Genomic DNA, 23,541 nt, shown 5'->3' with positions numbered 1-23,541 from the left:
TAAGAGAGTGTGAGAGAGATACTAGTAGATAGTAAGAGAGAGTGTGAGAGAGATACTAGTAGATAGTAAGAGAGTGTGTGAGAGAGATACTAGTAGACAGTAAGAGAGTGTGAGAGAGATACTAGTAGACAGTAAGAGAGTGTGTGTGTGAGAGAGAGAGATATATAGTAAGAGAGTGTTTGTGTGAGAGAGAGAAAGATAGTAAGAGTGTGTGTGAGAGAGAAAGAGATAGTAAGAGTGTGTGTGTGCATGTGTGCGTGTGTGTGTGTGTGTGTGTGTGTGTGTGTGTGGTTTTTAATGCCTGGTATCAGGATAAATCTAGGACTCAATTCCAAACCAGTTGTATTTTATAAAGAATATCATCATCCCTCATTCCATTATAGCAAAACATATAATCAACAATTTTATTCACAAATTTAACAAGGACACCAGCTGACAAGGAGTGGCGATAGTTTCTTTTACACAAAAATACTTACAGGTGTATACACTAATCTTAAATCACAAATGTGTCACTAAATATACAATTGTATCATTTTATCATTCCTGCACATCATACACACACATGATCTTAACAAGAACAAAGTCATTTTCAAACCTATTGCACAGAGGTACACATGAATGAAACTGGCTCCGTTTAGTGCAAATCTGTCATCAGTCACAGTACTCTACATCAACAAATTAAACTGCAAGAACCATGGTGATTATGAAGAGATCATCAAGGGAACTGTTTAGGGCAAGGTCACACCAATATAATTTTCCCAAATGAATTTAGGATGGCAGGACATGATTACTCTCTTCGCGAACATATGGCGTCATTTACGGATCTTCAGTGGTCTATTCATACAGTTTTCACAGCTATTTCGTCCTTTAAGGCCAGTGGAATCTGTTTTGGCAAATGATCAGGACTGGTCATTCTCTTGCATTGACGTTTAATATTTCATGCAGCCAAAATGCAATATATGATTCCAATTTATTTTCATTTACCCCATCTTCTCTTTGTCTGAAGGTTGAAAGAAAACAAAAACTGGAATAACTCTTTTTCAATAATAACTGAAGTATGGAGTATCAGTCAAATTCAAACAACAAATATACCCTTTTGACAAAAGTTAATATCTAATACTGATTAAATAGTATACGTCTTGCAGATAACAGATTTAGTAGTTACTTGCCTCTGCTAAACCAACTAACCAACACAATGTTTAAAAAGCCATTATGGTGTACATCAAACTCTAGTTTTTCTTGACCTTCCCAACTGTAAGTTCAAAGTCTGTTTCACACATTTCAAAACAACACCTCTGTGGGAAGATTGGTCCACAGTGTCAACATCCATACACATGTCTATGGACATAAGAATCAAAAGGATTTCACTGTTTAAGTAAGGGACTGACCATCTGATATTCAGGCTTGGTTGGTTGGTTGGTTGGTTTGTTGTTTAACACTGCACTCAGCAATATTCCAGCTATATGATGGCGGTCTGTAAATAATCGAGTCTGGACCAGACAATCCAGTGATTAATATCATGAGCATCGATCCACGCAATTGGGATCGATGACATGCATCAACCAAGTCAGCGAGCCTGACCACCTAATCTTGTTAGTCGCCTTTTACGACAAGCATAGTCACCTATTATGGCAAGCATGGGTTGCTGAAGACCTATTCTACCCCAGAAGATATTCAGGGTGGTGGGAAGGCTGCTGTTATTTGGTATTAAGACTTTTTCAGCTACATCTGCAAAACCAGGTAGTTTTTAAATTAAAACTAAGAGCCAAAATATTTTATTGTGGATGTCAATTTATTTTGTTAAACGGTCTGAAGCACAATTATCTTTTTCAAGCATTGTCTGGGACAATAAAATCGCCCCACCTCAGACCTGTGAAGATCCGGGATAGAATAGGTCATCAGCAACCCATGCTTGCCGCAAAAGGAGCCTATGCTTGTCGTAAGAGGCAACTAATGGGATCGGGTGGTCAGGCTCGCAGACTTGGTTGATGCATGTCATTGATCCTAATTGTGATCGATACTCATGATATTAATTACTGGATTGTCTGGTCCAGACACGATTATTTACAGACTGCCGTCATATAGCTGGAACATTGCTGAGTGCGGCATTAAACAACAAACCATCAACCAAACCAACCCAATTGCGTGGAATGATGCTCATGATGTCAACCACTGGATTGTCTGGTCCAGACTCGATTATTTACAGACTGCCTTCATATAGCTGGAATATTGCTGAGAGCAGTGTTAAACAACAAACAAAGCAAAACCTCCTCAGAATATCAAATGGTCGGTCCCTAACCTTGTTCAAACATCCAGGTGGGTGACCTTTCTGACAACATAAAACACACTGCACAGTAATGAGCATTCTGTCTAATCAACAGATAGGTGCTAAGGAACACAAGTGCTGTCAAGATTGTAAAATTACAAGCATAAAGGATGAACTGACAAGTGAACACAACATAAGCATGGTGGGGATGACGGGACCTGCCCTATGATGTCAACACTAACAAGGCATCAATGCGTATACATACAGAATCATATTGCTTGTCCGAGTCCTGCACACATGACTTTGTTACATGCTCAAGATCAGATTTGTATGCAACCTTTCCAATTGGAATTTCACAAAGTAAACATTAATTATTCACATTTGCGCATCAGTGTGAGAAAGAATATGATCTCATTCCCATAATATTCCATAATATATTTTGTTCAGATGGCAATGTTTAGGCTGGAATTACCAAACATACATACAGGTACACACCTTTTTAAAGGATGCAGAAAAGAATACTTTGGCCATGTGTTTCTACAAATTTAGTTACCCCTATAGAAACAATCAGGTCAGCACTGAACATGACTGTGGGCAGCAGCTGATGCTCCCACAATGCAGTTCTTGTGGGATTTAAAGGGGAAGTGTACACGCAAAAATCACTTTCTTTCTTTTTCTAAACTAAACGCAATTTTAGAATTAGTTGGTATCTGTGTTTGAAAATATAAACTCATTTTTTTCACAGTGAAAGTAAGAAGCTCACAATAGTGTGAAAATGATATGCTGTTATGAGGCCTTTGTTTTTCGAGCTAAAAAGACCTGAGTTATCCCCCTTAGATTATGATGTAATTGGTGCCAATTCAACTGGGTCCCTGTCTATTCTCAACGCAAAAGATATCAAGTACCATGGCCTACAACACACTCCGGCGCAGTGGTGACTCAGCATAACACTATGCTGGCTGGCATCTGAGACGCTAGAATCACACACCTGTACCTACACCACATGAAGCCGCTCTAACAAAGCATGATGACGTCATAATGTTTATCAATTGGCACCAATGACGTCATATTGCAAGGGGCATAAGCCATGGTGTTTTTGTTATGGAAATAGAACACCTGGTAAATGTGAAAAATATAAATCGTTTTAATGCAAAAAATATGCTAGTTAATTGTGATATTTTTATATTTTTGTCTATGACACTACTAGGTTAACACTTTTAATTTGGAAAAGGTACAAGAAAAATAGGTTCATTTCCGTGTGAACTTGCCCTTTAAGATAAACTGATAATTTTATCGACCACTAAAAGCAGTAAAGAGAAAGAGATGTTGCATAGGTGTATAGACTAGTCATTTTGTGCTTAGTGTTCCTTTAACCTATAATAAGAAACTGAAAAACCTTAAGCTTTAAATAATGTGCAGAGAAGTATTTAAACATTTTGTGGCTGATATTTCGAGGGACCTTGATAACTCCCAATCACACATGATAGCACGTGCCAAACCCCAACGTTCCTCCAGGCTGCAGACGGTGATCCAGCATTGACTGAGAAACGTCTACATAAAAGTGACACAGTGCTCCATGGTCTGGTACCCATGTTCAGTCTAGAAGTTGCCAATGTGAAAATGAGACAATATCTCAGATTTATTAAGTAATCATAAAGTTTGAGTTAGCTGATAACCAATTTCGTGCTTCAATGCCTTGATTGAAATTTGCTGTGACACCTATTAATTCATGGGCCTAAATAATGGCCATATCATATAGGCATTGACTGTGTGGTCCACTTCAGGAAACTCCAAGATGTAAGATTCACGGATTACTGTCACTATGGCTGTAGGGTATCACAAGCCCTGATTCATGATTTCATCAAAAAGTAATATATTTGATCACTAAATCATTGCAGCTACTATAGTCCCAAAATAGGTATTACAGTGCCAATTCAACAAGGCAATCAGATGTAATTTAGTGGGTTTGTCTTTGCATTGATTTTCTGGAAAACTGTTTGCAAAGAATTGGCAACTAAGTATAAAACTTGCAACTCGGTAATATCTCTAAAGCTGAATTAGGACTTGAAGTAGGAATTTCTAATAATGATTTAGGAATTTTGATGGACATTTGTGGATATGTTGGCCGGATATTGGTCTCTGAGAACACCAACATATGCCCCTGAATTATGATAAATACATATAAAAAGAACTTGACCTTATACCTTCACAATCATAAAAATTGGATGGCACCAACGGATTATGCTGCTAGTTTCTAACACGGGAGACCATGCACTTGTCTATCCACAGAATCTGCCTCATGGTCAAAGAATCCTTTGGCATAGAGGAAATATTTATATATAAAAAAGTTTACCTATATGTTATCTTTAATTGTGCAAGAGTAATGAGTTCTTTTCCTGAAAATGAAGATGAAAGGAAAACTGAAATCAGGGCTCAGCTAGGGGAGATAACTGCTGAGTATTTCTGAGACCAGAGAAACAAGCTGCAGGGATCCATTAACGTCCCAGTCATGACGTCACAGTACAAGATGTTTGGTGATTGCCATTTGAAGATGTTATTCAAAACTGTACCTAGAACTCTACAGTTCCTTTGAATTCATAAGCAGATACATCACAAAAGAATTAACACCAACTTTCATAAAACTATTGAGCATTTCGATGTCAGGTTTCACATACAGTGGAATCTGTAAAAAAACAGATTCTGACTAATCCAGATCTGTCAGTTCCAGAATAAGTTAATGGTCCCGATTTCACTGTTTTTAATTTATCATTACAATCAGCTTTCAACACAGGATTAAACTATCTATCATACGCAGTTTAGACAGATTCCACTGTAGTGTACAGGTAGGCACATTTATTTGTAATGCTATAAAGGTTGAAAACTGAGCACACAAGACATTTGTGGGTTACCAGCGTCAAGAGAAACAAACAGTATTTTGCTGATGCCTATGTCGAAAAGTCTTCTTCAAAGTCAACATTTTCATCATTATCATAGAGATCTGTGTAAGCAGGATTAACTTTACAATGATTTGTTTGTTCCTTAACGCCACATTCAGCAATATTCCAGCTACATGACAGTGGCATGTTAAAAATATCAGTCTGGACCAGACAAACCAGTGACTGATCTTGTGAACGAAACCACGTCGTCAGGGTATGACAACGCGCAATCAAGTCACCGAGCATGACCACCCAATCCAGTTAGTCACCTCTTAGGACAAGTATAGATTACTGGTGACTATTTCTAACTAGGAATTCCAAAATGATAACATAACAATGAGATCAGACAAAAAACACAAACATACCTTAATGGTACAGTAGCATAAATTCAGTAAAGATATGCTTCTGTGTGACATATAAGCATCTAAAGATTCCACATAAACATGATAAATAATGCACGCATAATCAAAAAGACATAAAAACATCATCACATCATTCAATAACAAACAAATCTGTGACCTAGTTAATTTTGAAAATGAACTGACAAACTGGCCAGAGGGATTGCCTTTTCTCAGATTGTTGAGGCAATGAGTTGACTTCCAGGAGTAAAGATTACCACATAAATACCTAGCAATAACTATCTCAGGTGTAACCTCAGCACGTTTCCATCCAATCTCCCTTGTCCAGGAGACAAGAAAAAGACTATCTATTAGGTTCAGAAACAAAAGAGGTTCCCAGGCATGGCCTATTAGTAAATCAGCATTGCAGCAAACCTTTCTGCTTCAAGTCAAAATAACATTCTGACATACACAGATATGCCACCCTGAAAGTAGCTTTGGAGTAACCAGTGGAGTAAGAGAGAATTAAGTGAGTCTAAAAAAATGATAGTCTTGGTTCTCAGGCACCGCCCGCATCATCATAAAGGTTGACGTATGTTTCACTTATATTTCCATTTTTTATAAAAACAAAAAAATTCCTAAATATTCCAGGTCCAACTGGGAGTCCAGTATTCTACTCATAAAGGAATTCATTTATGTAGGGAGGCCCTTTTCCAGGTTGATTTACACAACTGTGTATTTGGTTACATATTAGTTTGAACAACCTAAAAAAATATGTAAAAAAAACACTGCCCGTTCAAAAGCCATTGCCTGGGAACTAATTCATTTATTTTTTTAAGCCTTAACAGTACCATTAGTTACCTGTTTGAACCTGCAAAGATTTATCAATACTATGACTTGTGAACAACAAACTTCGTATCACAGAGTAATTGATATTTTAACATTTTGTGAACTGGACGCATAGCTTTCATTATTCAACATAGTCTCTGCTTTGTGTCACCGGTGCATTAACAATTTGATCTCCGTGATATTTCAAGCATGTAAACAATTCGTGAAACAAATTGTAAAAAACTGTAATTTGGGGGAGGACAAGCATAATAAAGTAATTTGAGGCTCAAAATCATAACTATTATGCCAAAATCATAATGGATGGTATCTCTGCATACACGTAAGTTGACGTAACACTTCTTTCCACATTTGATGAGACAAAGTTTCCCACCTGTACCATACTTCTAAACAACAGTAATGATATGTGGGTTCTGACGTCCTCCGGTGAAGTTATAATTATATTTCTGCTGTTGTGGCCACAAAACTGAAGATGCTGATCAATACTCAATAACACCCTGTCTGAGAACCAATTCTCTCTCCTAAATTGCCATAGCATTTCTTCTTGAAGTTTCACAGACTGAATAGTTTTTTCAAATTAAATCACCCTGATGAAAGTGACTAGGTTAACTAACATTACATGACAGGTTCCACCGTAGAATGATATGGTGTAAAGGTTCATTTCAGAATTTGGAACATACAGAAATCTACGGTTATAACTAACTCAAAGGGACCACTAATTTTAGCTTGTTATAACCGTGGTTTGTCGTAAGTATATATATACAGCAGATGGCGGGACCAAAATAATAGTTCGTTATATCCTTCAGTTTGTTATGAGCGTGTTCGTTATAAACTTGGTTTACTGTAATATACAAATTTTTCTATCATGTGTAACATCACTAAGGGTCAACCAATACACTGGAGTCCTACTACAATAGCTGCTGGGATACTTGGTTCACAATACACTACATATCACAATACAATTGCAACATAGGATTAAAAATGATGACTGTATTCTAAGTTTGAGATTCAATATGAAAACAAAAGCTCATTCATAAAAATTACTTTTTGATTCACATTTCCAAGTTATTCAAAAAACTACACAAATACATGATAAGACTATCATAGAGTTGATATGACAAACCAAAATATCAAAAAGTACCAATTCACTGGATGTCCAGATAACCGAAATCGGTTGTTTGTTTTTTTGTATAACTCCACACCCAGCAATAATCCAGCCCAATGACAGCAGCCTGTTATTAATCAAGTCAGGACAAACAGGTGATTGATATTATGAGCAACAATTCACACCTGGGTACCTTGACACACATTCAACCAAGTCACCAAGCCTGACAACCCTATTCAGTAATCCGCCACTTACAAGCATAGGATGCTAGCGTACCAGAATCCCTGTGGGAGGAAATATGATCTATGAAATTACACCCGTCAGGACAGAATGAAGCATATCCCATTATTGCGAGTTCCCGAGGCAAGTGAGTAAACTAACTATCAAGGTCGAGTTTCCACCCTTGCTGAACTAGGCTGGTATTATGGGGTTACATTTTGACTGGACTAACGAGTCAGTGTATTGTCCAATCAAAATCGTGCAATGAAATGAAAATCCAGTTTGTTAACTGTCATGCAGACTTCGGTTGATTGCAGGATTTGCAAAGCATGTGCACCGCCAACGCATTGTCAACAGATATTTTCTAAATCTCTTATGTTTTTACTCAAAGTGCACGTGATTTGATGCACTTCACGATCTAAGACTCGTTTTATCACAATATAGATCTTGATTATCGATCAAATCATCTTGACTGGGCGCCGCCATTTTGATACGAGAGGTTGAATCTGATTGGTCCATAGGATAGGCATGGAAGGGACATAACTCGTAATAGCCACAGGTGGCACAACGATTGAGCCCAGGAATTCCAGCCAAGTTCGGCAAGGGTGGAAACTGGACTGTTACAGTCAGTTAACTCTTGCCTCGGGAAGATGCAGACAGTAGCCTACAACAACAGGAGGTACACAAGGCACAGGGTACTCAGTGTAGGAATCAGAACTATGTGACAATATTGAGGAATTACCGGTATACAAATATCAAATTGGATAAAAATCTTCACGCTGGTATGTCAATATCTTCAAAATATAAGCACAACACGTAATATGAAAATGTAGAATGTGTTCATTGTCACTCAGAAATATATCAATCTTTGAAAGAACAGTACATGTGAGCATTGTATTGGAGAATATATCATAATATGAATTATAAAAATGAGTGGACTCCCATAAGTCAGAGCCACCAACCTGGCTGTCGTAATACATAGATCAATATTTGAGTCACATTACATTACATTATCGAATTGCTTAATTTCTGTTGTTTTGCATGAAATTCTACATTTACTATGTGGCCTGGCTAACTAGAGACTGTTTCTGTCAACCAGTTTGTGTTTCACTGGGATGATAATTAGACACAAAACTTTTCAACAATGTCTCCAGGCACATTCGTCATGCAAGAAGTAGCCCTGAAACGTCGCTACAAAGAACAAAGAAGTTGTTATCCATAAACAAAAGTGTCATGTATTCATGTTCTAGCGACTTCTAATGAGTCAAAAGACCGGATTTGGCACCTTCTGTTGTGACATGCAGGAAGATAATACTAGCCTGAGTAGTCATGGTAGTCTTCAAGCTGGGTTGCTGCAAAGCTATTATTATTCCTTTTTAACAAAATCGATACAGCCTTCAAACCTTGAGCTGATACATTGGTAGGTGTATCCTGATCTGTATCATCAATGTAAATTCTCAAGGCATCAATACGGGAGAACAATACCATCCAGGGTACCAACACTCGGATCTGAAGCAGGACAGGCGGAGATACCCATTTCACATCTATATAGAACATACATCCTCATTACATGGCGGTACTCATTTACATCAGTTCACTACAAAATTAAAATCTTTGAAAAGCATTTAGAAGTGATACATATAAGGAAGAAAATTTATGGATGCCAACTTCTCTATTATGAGGAACACAACGTTTCTGAGTATAGGCTTACTCCTTCATCAGATGGTCATTCACCTGATGAAGGAATAAGCCTATACTCCGAAACGTTGTCTTCCTCATAATAAAAAAATAAAATCCTATTTAAAAATAAATAGAAATTCCATTGATAGTTAGCTGGTCCTAAATTAGCTATTGATTTGAGAAAGTGTGAGGTTGTTGTCAGCACAATCAGTTATATTACAGCCATGTCACTGTAACCTCATCGGGTCACAAGGTAATCAATCCCACTCAAAAGAAGTTAAGGAGCACCTGATCTTTCATATTACTATCTTCGCCCCGATTATGTTTCTAGGTTTGTCAGCACCATACCCGTGCTCATGGGTTTCACCGAAGTGGTTAACGTCTGAGACCTGCATCACTTCGGGCTTTCCTCCCACATTAAGCTGACACGCCGCGATATAACTGGAATACTGTTAAAAGCGGCGTTAAACCTAACTCACTCACTCACTCATATTACTATCGTTAATCTGGCATGCCATCACGGACTGATGAACTGTAGTATTATGACAGAATCAGGTGGTCCTTAACTTCTTTTGAGTAGTATAAGATAAACTTTTTTTATCTTAAAGTTTAAAAAATGTACTGGTATGTCCTTAAAGAAATGTTCTGACTTAATGGGAGTCCTCTCTACACAGGCTATCTAGCTTATTACTACTAACTACTAATAGCTGAATAACAATACACATTTTTCTCCTCAAAAATACAGCTGTTTAGTGGGGGCAGTTTTCATTGTTTTTACCGAGAGTTAAAGCAGCAGCATGAAACAGTGGAGATAACATACGTCAACAGGTTCATAGTGGAGTATGTCAGCTAGTCCTGTCACTACACAAGTTTGTATCAAAAGTGTTCAGTGGATTTCTAGACAAAAGTTTTATTCAAATTCATTAAATATATTCATAATTTCTTCAATATTGCGTATATTAACATTGATTGAAGTCTATGTGAACTGGCCAGAAAAAAAACACACAAACCATTAATTTCAGCAATAACAATCAAATTACTATCATTGGCACCTTAAAACCAACCTTAGTTATCAAAGAATGAATAAATATTTTATAAATGCCATGAATTATTAACAAGTCTGCGATGTGGCCATTTTGCTATTGTAAGTCAGTGGCGTTCGTACTGCAATTTTTGACTGCACATTGTACACCAGATAGCTTAAAAGTGTACCCACAATGGTGGGCGTGTATGTGCCTGGGATGTATCTAGTATTCCAAACTAACTTCCCCTGCCAGGTAGTGAGTGAGTGAGTGAGTGAGTATGGTTTTACGCCGCTTTTAGCAATATTCCAGCAATATCACGGCAGGGGACACCAGAATTGGGCTTCACACATTGTACCCATGTCGGGAATCGAACCAGGGTCTTCGACGCTTTAACCACCAGGCTACCCAACCGCCCCCTTGCCAGGTAAACTGGGAAAAACTCAAAATTATTTTCAAAACCGGGAGGTTTTTTAAAGTGGGTATTTTCTCAAATTAGGAGGTAGTTAACCACTGCACTTAATGTAATAGTGCAAAACTAAGCACAAACACCTTTTCGATCCATATGTTGGTCCTGTTATCCATGAAACACAAGTCAACTTGAAAAAGCCATGACACTGGTTTCAACCTTAACTACAGGATGTGGGAAATTTGTAGTTCCAATTTGGGATTTTTTACTGCCATTGGCTACAGAATTAGGGCCGAATATTGTCAACTGAGCAGGTCTAGGTCAAAACCTGTAGACACAAGTACAGTAGTTGCTGGTCTACACAAGTGCTTACACACTACAAGTGGGGTACCAAAAACAGCCCTACACTCACAAGCTGAACATGATCAAGTCAGTATGGGAAAAAAACATGGAAAATGAAGAACAAAAAAGAAGTAATTAATGTCGTGTCATATCAATGAAAAATGCGTTCACATTCTTTTAAATAAAACAGATATTACTTCTTTTGCTTGATGATCATAATAATGGTCTTTAAAAGAAATGCAATCATTTTCTTGTTCTTCAAACTAAGAATCAAATTACACAAAATGAACGTATTATCATATAAAATATATGTTGTCAAAAGCATACGATGGTAACATAAATATTTCACATACACATATGTGACCAAATGATTTTATTTGCCTTTGATTAGTGCGGGTGAATGAGACATTTCCATATACGAGGCATGCAGGGTACAGGCAAGTCTAAAATTGAATATCATCTAAATGAAAATAAATAAGTCCAAAATTACAAACAACTAAGAAAGCCTGTAACAGAGTGTTTTCAAAGCTATCCCCATTCTTCAATGAAACTTAAAAAATACAATGCATAAAAAGTGTAAATAGTTGACAATAAATACTGTTCATCAATAAATCCATCACACAGAATGACAAGAAGTGAAAGATGTTTGGCAGTTTGTGGTCACAGAAGAAAGGCATCCTATACAGCTGCATCAAAATGGAGAATTCATTCCTAATTTGGTTCCAAAATCTAACCGTGCTCTTTTCTGATGCCGCACTGCCAATCTGAAAAATAAAATGTATTCTTAATTAACCCAAACATGTGCAGAACATCAACTGGGACAGTCAAACAGTGACCATTTGTTACAGAGATATACAGCTCAAGAGGGCACCTTGGCACCGCTCATATCTGAACTGAGTGAACTGACTTGATGAGGCTATTGATCTACTTTGTTTGTTGCTAAACGCCGTACTCAGCCATATTCCAGCTATATGACTGCGGTCTGTAAACACTCGAGGCTGAACCAGACAATACAGTAATTGACATCATGAGCATTGATCCATGCAAATGGAATACGATGACATGCATCAACCAAGTCGACAAGCCTGATCACCTGATCCAGCTAGTCATCTCTTACGACAAGCATAGTCGCCTTTTACGGCAAGCATGGGTTCCTAAAGAGCTATTCACAGGTCATTTGTTCTACTGTTTCAGTAATCAGTACAGGAACTCAATGCCACTTTGATCAGGGTAAGTAAAAAGTGTCACCTCACTTTGGTGAAACCCATGAGTTATGTCCCTTAGTTCTGTGGATCACAAAGTCCTTCCCAGATCTTAACAACTTTGTCACAGTCTTGGTAACATCGCTGTCAGTGCATGTGGTCATGGCCATTACATGAATCTGGAAATTTTCCCTCTCACCCCAAAGGTAGTCTCTGTTTTATTTTTGTTTATGTTTGTATGTTAGTTATTTAATGCCGCAATATTCCAGCTTTATGACGGCAGTCTGTAAATAATCGAGTCTGGAGCAGACAAATCAGTGATTGACATCATGAATATTGATCCACTCAAATGGGATACGATGACATGCATCAACCAATTCAGCAAGCCTGACCACCCGATCCTGGTGGTCGCCTCTTATGACAAGCATGGGTTGCTGAAGACCGATTCTAGCCCTGAATCTTCATGGAACTATTTCTGTTTATGTCTTGGGGAATGCCATCATAGTGAATTTTAAAAGGTCTATGCCTGCCCAGATTTCCCAGATGAATTTACCTTCGCATTTGTTTAATCAGATTGGGTCGAGATTGCAGACTAACAGAAAACTTCCCCCTTACATTCTTACTATACCAATTACATGATAGCTGAAATGGAACAGAATTTCAAATTGACAAAGAAAATAATTTAGCTGGGGTAAGAGTATTCGGCGTCACAACAGTCATCAATTGTCTGTGAACATATTGGTCAGTTGCTGTAGCGAGCTCCAACTCTAAGCACAGTAGTGGCCACCCATCACAGAGGGGAACTTTGCCTCGGGGGCAGCACATATTGTAAGGAGCTTGCCTGGGTCAGAAGCGTCACAAAACAGCTTCCCTAAGGCTTAAAAAAATAATAGTCTAGGTTCTCAGGCACCGCCCACATCATCATTAAGTCTGCCGCACGTTTTGTTTTTATTTCCATTTTCAAAAAAAAAAATCCTTAAATTTTCCCCATGTTGAACATTTTCCCCATGAAATATATTGCCTGACTACCAATTCTTTTATTTTTGTAAGCCTTATAAAACAAGGATGGGGTACAGGAGGAATTATATCTCCCAGATTACTGTACACGGCTGACTTACTTGATCTCCCTTCTCTTGACTAGTTCATTGATAGTGACAATAACAACCGGCCAGCCCATCCCCAGTGCCCACACAGCAGGGTGAACACTGGACAGTGACAAAGTGTTGACCGCACTCCGAGATTGCACTGCGACATCACCCACAAAATATATTATCTGGACCAGTAATCTGAAAGAAGAACCATGTACAGAATCTACTACACCAAGTCAGAATCAGCCCTTCAGACAGCCACTTTCAAAGAGTAGATTGAGTGTATATTGAGAACTACTAGAGATCCAACAAGTACCCATGTCTAAGGACTGTACAAGTTTTGTTGTTTATCGTCTCACTTAGCAATATTCCAGCTACATGATGGCGGTCTGTAAGCAATCGAGTCTGGACCAGACAATGCAGTGATTGACATCATGAGCACTGATCCATGCAATTGGGATACATTGACATGTATCAAACAAGTCAGTGAACCTGACCACCCGATCCCGTTAGTCGCCTAAAACAACAAGCATGGGTTGCTGAAGATCTATTCTACCCCAGGACTTAACGGGTCGACTGTACAAGTAAAAATACAACCATGGTTAACATCATAGAACCATGTTTCATGTTAAACTCCAAATGTGACCTTGGCCTTTGACCGACATGCCACCAACATACCGTGTGGTATGATATGTACAGCTACACACAAATGCGATTGTCTGGTCCAGGCTCGATTATTACTTGAGGTGTTAAACAACAAACAAACAAATACACAAATAAAAAGTTTTACACCTATAGAGGAGACCATGCCTCAGAAACTGACAATGATCTAACCATGTGTCCTTTTACTTTTTTGGACCAAAACCTTTTCAAAGCAGGGCCCCATCTTTGAGAAGGAATACATCAAGCTAATACACCATAATTAAATGAATGTTTTGAGATAGTGAAACCACAAACTTTTAAAAGAGATTTTTCTATCACATGACCTTGACCTTTGATTTTCTCAGCATGTACCAAGATACATGTGGAATATCTCCATTGTAGGAAATCCTCTAACGTCAATAATCTTTGCTCAATATTCAAGAGAAAGAATGATAAAAATACTTTTCACAGTTACCTCTAAGATGACCTTGACTTTTGACATAAATGCAATTGACACTTGATGTTGTAAGTTTTGTCAAGATACATGGTAACATATAATAGTTCCATGTCTGTAGAGGTAAAGATGCCACAGAAACCGACATTGATTTGACCATCGAACATCATTAATGCTGACCTTGCCCTTTGACTAATGTTACCCAAAACCATTTCAAAGTAGTACTTCATCCATGAGAAGGTCACACCGAAGACCCGGGTTCAAATCCCGAAATGGGTACAATGTGTGAAGCCCATTTCTGGTGTCCCTTGCCTTGATATTGCTGGAATACTGCTAAAAGCGGCATAAAAACCATACTCACTCACTCACTCACCCACGAGAAGGTGGATTTCCCCAGGGCCATTTGGAAGACGCCCATGTTAGAATAATCTCCAATGTCAATAATAATTGGGTAGTAGACAACAGAAAAATCACTGGTGGCAGCAGCTGCAGTCAAATTCCAAGAACACCTTAAAGCAGTCCAGTTTCAAAGGGCAGCTCAGTATTGTGTCTGGATCAGTAATATCCATGCCATGAGCCCCAATCCCAAACAATGAGGTAACATGGCACAGGATCAAACAAGTCACACATTGTAACCACCAGTGTTCATAATTAAAGGGATTCCTGAGCTCCTTACGGTAATTTTTGCTCCAATGGCATTTAATTTGGGAGACTAAAATAATTTTCAACTTTTAACATTTGGGTTGTGACAAGGACCATGGTTAAGTTTCGAACGCCGAGCCACCGATCACCATTAGTCAGCTCTGATGACAAGTTGTTGGGACCATACTCTCTAAATGTCCTGAATAGCAGCTTTAGTCACAAAAACGCATCTTCCCGAGGCAAGAGAGTTAACTGACTTTAAAAGTCCAGTTTTCATCCTTGCCGAACTAGGCTGGAATTACTGAGCTCGATCGTAGCGCCACCAGTGGCTATTACCAGTTATGTCCCTTCTAAGCCTCTCCTATGGACCACTCAGATACTAACTCTCGTATCACTTGCGTTTGCTTCACACAAAATAATGATGCCCAGTCAAGACGATCTGATCGATAATCAAGATCTATATTGTGATCAAACAGGTCTTTCATCGTGAAATGCATCAAATCATGTGTGCACCTTGATTAAAAACAACAACGAGTTGGCGGTGCACATGCTTTGCAAATCCTGCAATCGATCAAAATCTGCACAACAGTTTACGAACCGGATTTTGATTTCGGTGCGCGATTTTGATTGGACTATGCATAGACTCATTAGTCCAGACAAAATGTAACTCCATAATACCAGCCTTGTTTGGCAAGGGTGGAAACTGGACTTTTATAGTCAGTTAACACTCTTGCCTTGGGAAGATGCAAAAACGTGGTCATGAGGTTCCTGTCACTGTGTGGTCAAAAGATCCCTTTCATCGGGATTTGTGACAATTAATGCTGAGCTCCATTGGAGAATCTGAAGAAACAACCATACCAGATTAGACAGTAAAATGGAATGCATACTTACAGTGTGGGTGTAACTATTGACCACAGTTTATTTGTAAATGGAAGCTTCTTCCAGAGATGATCTGACCAGTGGACGAAGCTCATTGATATGCAGGCTGCAACACAACAGGGGCACAGGGTCATTCACAAGTAACACAAACCCAACCCATCTACATGTACTGAAGCTGATCAACAATCATGACAGGAAGGAATGTTTTCATACTCTTCTTTTAAATACGGTTTACTTGTGGTACTGTGGCCATGGAATGGTTTACTTGTGGTATTGTGGCAATGGAATGGTTTACTTGTGGTATTGCTGAGATGGGATGGCTTAATTGTGGTACTGTGGCCATGGAATGGTTTACTTGTGGTATTGTGGCAATGGAATGGTTTACTTGTGGTATTGTGGCGATGGAATGGTTTACTTGTGGTATTGCTGCGATGGGATGGCTTAATTGTGGTACTGTCATGATGGAATGGTTTACTTGTGGTATTGTCATGATGGAATGGCTTACTTGTGGTATTGTGGCGATGGAATAGTTTACTTGTGGTATTATGGCGATGGAATGGTTTACTTGTCGTATTGTCATGATGGAATGGTTTACTTGTGGTATTATGGCGATGGAATGGTTTACTTGTGATATTGTGGCGATGGAATAGTTTACTTGTGGTATTGTCATGATGGAATGGTTTACTTGTGGTATTGTGGCGATGGAATGGTTTACTTGTGGTATTGTGGCGATGGAATGGTTTACTTGTGGTATTGTGGTGATGGAATGGCTTACTTGTGGTATTGTGGCGATGGAACGGTTTACTTGTGGTATTGTGGCGATGGAATGGTTTAATTGTGGTATTGTGGCAATGGAATGGTTTACTTGTGGTATTGTCATGACGGAATGGTTTACTTGTGGTATTGTGGCATTGGCTTACTTGTGGTATTGTCATGATGGAATGGTTTACTTGTGGTATTGTGGCAATGGAATGGTTTACTTGTGGTATTGTGGCGATGGAATGGTTTACTTGTGGTATTGCTGCGATGGGATGGCTTAATTGTGGTAGTCATGATGGAATGGTTTACTTGTGGTATTGTCATGATGGAATGGCTTACTTGTGGTATTGTGGCGATGGAATAGTTTACTTGTGGTATTATGGCGATGGAATGGTTTACTTGTCGTATTGTCATGATGGAATGGTTTACTTGTGGTATTGCAGCGATGGAATGGTTTACTTGTGATATTGTGGCGATGGAATAGTTTACTTGTGGTATTGTCATGATGGAATGGTTTACTTGTGGTATTGTGGCGATGGAATGGTTTACTTGTGGTATTGTGGCGATGGAATGGTTTACTTGTGGTATTGTGGTGATGGAATGGCTTACTTGTGGTATTGTGGCGATGGAACGGTTTACTTGTGGTATTGTGGCAATGGAATGGTTTAATTGTGGTATTGTGGCAATGGAATGGTTTACTTGTGGTATTGTCATGATGGAATGGTTTACTTGTGGTATTGTGGCATTGGCTTACTTGTGGTATTGTCATGATGGAATGGCTTACTTGTGGTATTGTGGCGATGGAATGGTTTACTTGTGGTATTGTGGCGATGGAATGGTTTACTTGTGGTATTGTGGCGATGGAATGGCTTACTTGTGGTATTGTCATGATGGAATGGTTTACTTGTGGTATTGATGCAATGGAATGGTTTACTTGTGGTATTGTGGCAATGGAATGGCTTAATTGTGGTATTGTGGCAAGGAATGGCTTACTTGTGGTATTGTGGCGATGGAACGGTTTACTTGTGGTATTGTGGCAATGGAATGGTTTAATTGTGGTATTGTGGCAATGGAATGGTTTACTTGTGGTATTGTCATGCTGGAATGGTTTACTTGTGGTATTGTGGCATTGGCTTACTTGTGGTATTGTCATGATGGAATGGCTTACTTGTGGTATTGTGGCGATGGAATGGTTTACTTGTGGTATTGTGGCGATGGAATGGTTTACTTGTGGTATTGTGGCGATGGAATGGCTTACTTGTGGTATTGTCATGATGGAATGGTTTACTTGTGGTATTGATGCAATGGAATGGTTTACTTGTGGTATTGTGGCAATGGAATGGCTTAATTGTGGTATTGTGGCAAGGAATGGCTTAATTGTGGTATTGTCATGATGGAATGGTTTACTTGTGGTATTGTGGCAATAGAATTGTTTACTTGTGGTATTGTCATGATGGAATGGCTTACTTGTGGTATTGTCATGGCGGAATGGTTCACTTGTGGTATTGTGGCGATGAATGCTTTACTTGTGGTATTGTGGCAATGGAATGGCTTAATTGTGGTATTGTGGCAATGGAATGGCTTAATTGTGGTATTGTCATGATGGAATGGTTTACTTGTGGTATTGCTGCGATGGGATGGCTTAATTGTTGTACCGTGGCGATGAATGGTTTACTTGTATTGTCATGATGGAATGGTTTACTTGTGGTATTGATGTAATGGAATGGTTTACTTGTGGTATTGTAGCAATGGAATGGCTTAATTGTGGTATTGATGCAATGGAATGGTTTAATTGTGGTATTGTGGCGATGGAATGGTTTACTTGTGGTATTGTCATGACGGAATGGTTTACTTGTGGTATTGTGGCGATGAATGCTTTACTTGTGGTGTTGTCATGATGGAATGGTTTACTTGTGGTATTGTAGCAATGGAATGGTTTACTTGTGGTATTGTAGCAATGGAATGGTTTAATTGTGGTATTGTGGCGATGGAATGGCTTACTTGTGGTATTGTCATGACGGAATGGTTTACTTGTGGTATTGTGGCGATGAATGCTTTACTTGTGGTATTGTCATGATGGAATGGTTTACTTGTGGTATTGTAGCAATGGAATGGTTTACTTGTGGTATTGTAGCAATGGAATGGTTTACTTGTGGTATTGTGGCGATGGAATGGTTTACTTGTGGTATTGTCATGATGGAATGGTTTACTTGTGGTATTGTAGCAATGGAATGGTTTATAATCTGTTGAGCCTTACTGCAAAAAATATTAATCAAACAGCCTTACATTAAACAGAATAAAGATACATCCGATGGATCTCATCTCCTTGTTAATGTGACATCACAATCATGACATGGATTTGTCTAGAATTCTGGTAGGCAAATTGGTAAGAAAACGTTATTTTGTCCAATTTAGTTTATAGTTTCTTAAATTCTGAGGTATTTTGACATGTAATTCTAATTGTGTTTTCAGTGCAATCATGCAAAACTAAGCATTAAGGCCTCTTCCTCTTTATTGGTCCTGTTGTCAGTGAAATACAAGTCACCTCAACAAAGCCATAACATTAGTTATAACTTCATTAACATATTTAATTTGGGAATTATTATCGACATCTGCCTCTAAGCATGCTGAGCATTGTTTGTTTGTTTATTGTTTAATGCCGCACTCAGCAATATTCCAGCTATATGACGGCGGTTTGTAAATAATCGAGTCTGGACCAGACAATCCAGTGATTGACATCATGAGCATCGATCCAGGCAATTGGGATACGATGTCATGCATCAACCAAGTCAGCAAGCTTGACCTCCCGATCCCATTAGTCGCCTCTTATGACAAGCATAGTCGCCTTTTACGGCAATGATGGGTTGCTGAAGACCTATTCTCTGCACGGTTGGCATGCTGAGCAGGTGCATATGCATCCCTGCTGCATCAACAAGATGTCCACTTAGGAATCCTATACTCACCAAAGTAAAATACCAGCAGGAAGAGAAGTATATTTTGAGCAAGGATTATCCCTCCTGAGTATTTTTCATACCAGTTGTGAAAAACAGTCTGATTTCCTCCATCACTGAAACAAATGAAGCACATTACATGTAAATGGTTTAACAATCATTCAAAAATTGTCATTCAATCGTCAAAATTATGCATGTCTTCAGAGTTTGAGAACAGAAGGAGTGGTTATCAAAGGTACCAGCCAGGTTTATGCCTGGAAAAGAAATTAATTTTTCCTGGGCTCCCAGCAATCAGGAAATCATCACTTCCCAACAGCTTCAGGGCACAAGTCTAATTTGCAGGATATAAACAGGATGACCACCCACACACTTTGTTTTTCTATCACCTAATTTTTCATTAGATTAGTTTTGTTCCTCAAGGCTACATCTGACATAATCACAGAGAGATAAAAATACACAGAACTAGACCCGAAGCTTGTACTGTAATAGAGACACATATCAGATCAGTAGACAAGCTTGATGTATCTGTATGACTAGACAAGTACCTGCAGGGACCAGCACCTATCTAAATGTACAACAGCACATGTGACAGTGGTGGTCCTATGTCTAGACAAGTACCTGAAGGACACAGTACCTACCCGAATGTACAACAGCACATGTGACAGTGGTGGTCCTATGACTAGACTAGACGACAAGTACCTGCAGGACCCATTACCTACCCGAATGTACAACAGCACATGTGACAGTGGTGGTCCTATGACTAGACAAGTACCTGCAGGACACAGAACCTACCTGAATGTACAACAGCACATGTGACAGTGGTGGTCCTATGACTAGACAAGTACCTGCAGGACACAGTACCTACCTGAATGTATAGACAGCACATGTGACAGTGGTGGTCCTATGACTAGACAAGTACCTGCAGGAGACAGGACCTACCTGAATGTATAACAGCACATGTGACAGTGGTGGTCCTATGACTAGACAAGTACCTGGAGGACACAGTACCTACCTGAATGTATAACAGCACATGTGACAGTGGTGGTCCTTTGTCTAGACAAGTACCTGCAGGACACAGTACCTATCTAAATGTACAAAGCACATGTGACAGTGGTGGCCCTATGTCTAGACAAGTACATGCAGGACCCAGTACCTACCTGAATGTATAGACAGCACATGTGACAGTGGTGGTCCTATGACTAGACAAGTACCTGCAGGACACAGTACCTACCTGAATGTATAGACAGCACATGTGACAGTGGTGGTCCTAAAACTAGACAAGTACCTGCAGGACCCAGTACCTACCTGAATGTATAACAGCACATGTGACAGTGGTGGTCCTATGTCTAGACAAGTACCTGCAGGACACAGTACCTACCTGAATGTATAGACAGCACATGTGACAGTGGTGGTCCTTTGTCTAGACAAGTACCTGCAGGACACAGTACCTATCTAAATGTACAACAGCACATGTGACAGTGGTGGCCCTATGTCTAGACAAGTACATGCAGGACAAAGAACCTACCTGAATGTATAGACAGCACATGTGACAGTGGTGGTCCTATGTCTAGACAAGTACCTGCAGGACACAGTACCTACCCGAATGTACAACAGCACATGTGACAGTGGTGGTCCTATGACTAGACAAGTACCTGCAGGACCCAGTACCTACCCGAATGTACAACAGCACATGTGACAGTGGTGGTCCTATGACTAGACAAGTACCTGCAGGAGACAGGACCTACCTGAATGTATAACAGCACATGTGACAGTGGTGGTCCTATGTCTAGACAAGTACCTGCAGGACACAGGACCTACCTGAATGTACAACAGCACATGTGACAGTGGTGGTCCTATGACTAGACAAGTACCTGCAGGACACAGTACCTACCCGAATGTACAACAGCACATGTGACAGTGGTGGTCCTATGACTAGACAAGTACCTGCAGGACACAGTACCTACCCGAATGTACAACAGCACATGTGACAGTGGTGGTCCTATGACTAGACAAGTACCTGCAGGAGACAGGACCTACCTGAATGTATAACAGCACATGTGACAGTGGTGGTCCTATGTCTAGACAAGTACCTGCAGGACACAGGACCTACCTGAATGTACAACAGCACATGTGACAGTGGTGGTCCTATGACTAGACAAGTACCTGCAGGACACAGTACCTACCTGAATGTACAACAGCACATGTGACAGTGGTGGTCCTATGACTAGACAAGTACCTGCAGGAGACAGGACCTACCTGAATGTATAACAGCACATGTGACAGTGGTGGTCCTATGTCTAGACAAGTACCTGCAGGACACAGGACCTACCTGAATGCACAACAGCACATGTGACAGTGGTGGTCCTATGACTAGACAAGTACCTGGAGGACACAGTACCTACCTGAATGTATAGACAGCACATGTGACGTTGGGGGTCGTATGACAGAAGGAGTTCAGAGTCAGGCCGTAGCACAGCAGGGGGACTATCACAGATGGCAGGAACCTCAGGCTAAACTGCACAATATACTGCCCAAGCATCTGGAACCAAAAAACAAATTCCTATTTCCTTGCTTTCAATAATTCACTGATGTTGTATAATGTAAGCCAAATATGTCTAGGGTTTGAGTGGAATTGAAATGTTTATAGTTAGAAATTTCACAGCAATAAGCACGAAACAAGCAAAAAGTGTGCAGGACTCACTTATACCCCTGACCTTGACTCGTCTAAGTTCAAAACATGAAAAAATTTTATTTTTTCAGAAAATACACCTCTTTGCACAGCAACTCTCCTTTTGTTATAAAAACTGTACCCCCAATTGTAAAAGAATCCATAAAGCAGTTTCCCAGTTATAGGTCGCTCAAATGTTGAAGCAAAACAATGATTCTAAATTCAAAACTTTCAGAAAATACATATATCAAATTTAAACTTTGCACTATACCCCTTTTATTAGTATGGAAACTATTCCCTTAATTTGAAACGAATCCATTAAGTATTTTTTCAAGTTATAGGTCGCACAAATGTTTAAAAATGTATTTTTTTACTAAAACAAACTTCGCACTGGACTTCTCTTATTGCCATAGAAAAGGTTCACCAAGTTTGAAAAGAATCAATTCAATAGTTTTCAAGTTATAGGTTGCACACACAAAATATAATCAGAAGGACGGATATACTATGGATAGTCGGTCGAAATTCCTTGGTATATCTTGACCGCATGCCCGTTCAGTTCAATGTTCAAGCTTTCTAAGAAAGTATTATAATTAGCCCTTTTTTAAAATTATTTGGTTCAGAGGTATTAAATATTAAAAAAAGCATGGGGTGAGGTCAAAGGCCTAGTCATACATGAAACACGGTACACATGCATTGATGATAGTAATATTGCCGCATATGACACCATCACTATGTGAAAAATAGGGCTATTGCCGCATATGACACCATCACTATTTGAAAAATATGGCTATTGCCACATATGACAGTATCACTATTTGAAAAGTAGGGCGATAAAGCACAAACCAAGCAGAAGAAATCATTCTGCTTGCGCTTAAACGGCTAATATGATTACACCTTGAACTTGAATATCAAAGCAATCCTTAAACATAAAAGAAATTGGACGTCAACATCGAAAAAGTACACGAAAATAGAAGTTCCATAACGATGTGTGACAGCCTTACTAATGACATCAATCGGGGCCACATTTCAACAAGATATTTTGTATAACTTTGGTAATTAAATATCATATTTACCTGCTGTTATTTTAGTGAAG

The 23,541-nt window shown here is 39.2% G+C and overlaps 1 protein-coding gene across 1 annotated transcript in view; it reads right to left on the bottom strand.

The window, feature by feature from the left end:
• Positions 1 to 8,246: 8,246 nt before the first annotated feature.
• Positions 8,247 to 23,541, bottom strand: part of LOC124137387 (transmembrane protein 94-like) — an 86,301-nt gene continuing 71,006 nt past the window's right edge. Inside the window, exons 25-29 of the mRNA XM_048400922.1 lie at positions 22,183 to 22,319; positions 19,793 to 19,896; positions 16,083 to 16,176; positions 13,484 to 13,651; positions 8,247 to 11,927 (exon numbers count right to left, since the gene is read on the bottom strand). Coding sequence (XP_048256879.1) covers positions 11,855 to 11,927; positions 13,484 to 13,651; positions 16,083 to 16,176; positions 19,793 to 19,896; positions 22,183 to 22,319 — 576 coding nt within the window. The 3' untranslated portion in view covers positions 8,247 to 11,854. The remainder of the gene's footprint in view (positions 11,928 to 13,483; positions 13,652 to 16,082; positions 16,177 to 19,792; positions 19,897 to 22,182; positions 22,320 to 23,541) is intronic.

Source organism: Haliotis rufescens, unplaced genomic scaffold, assembly GCF_023055435.1.
Source record: "Haliotis rufescens isolate VD_foot unplaced genomic scaffold, xgHalRufe1.0.p SCAF_20, whole genome shotgun sequence".
In the NCBI taxonomy this organism is placed as follows: domain Eukaryota; kingdom Metazoa; phylum Mollusca; class Gastropoda; order Lepetellida; family Haliotidae; genus Haliotis; species Haliotis rufescens.
This window is presented reverse-complemented; position numbering and strand designations above follow the sequence as displayed.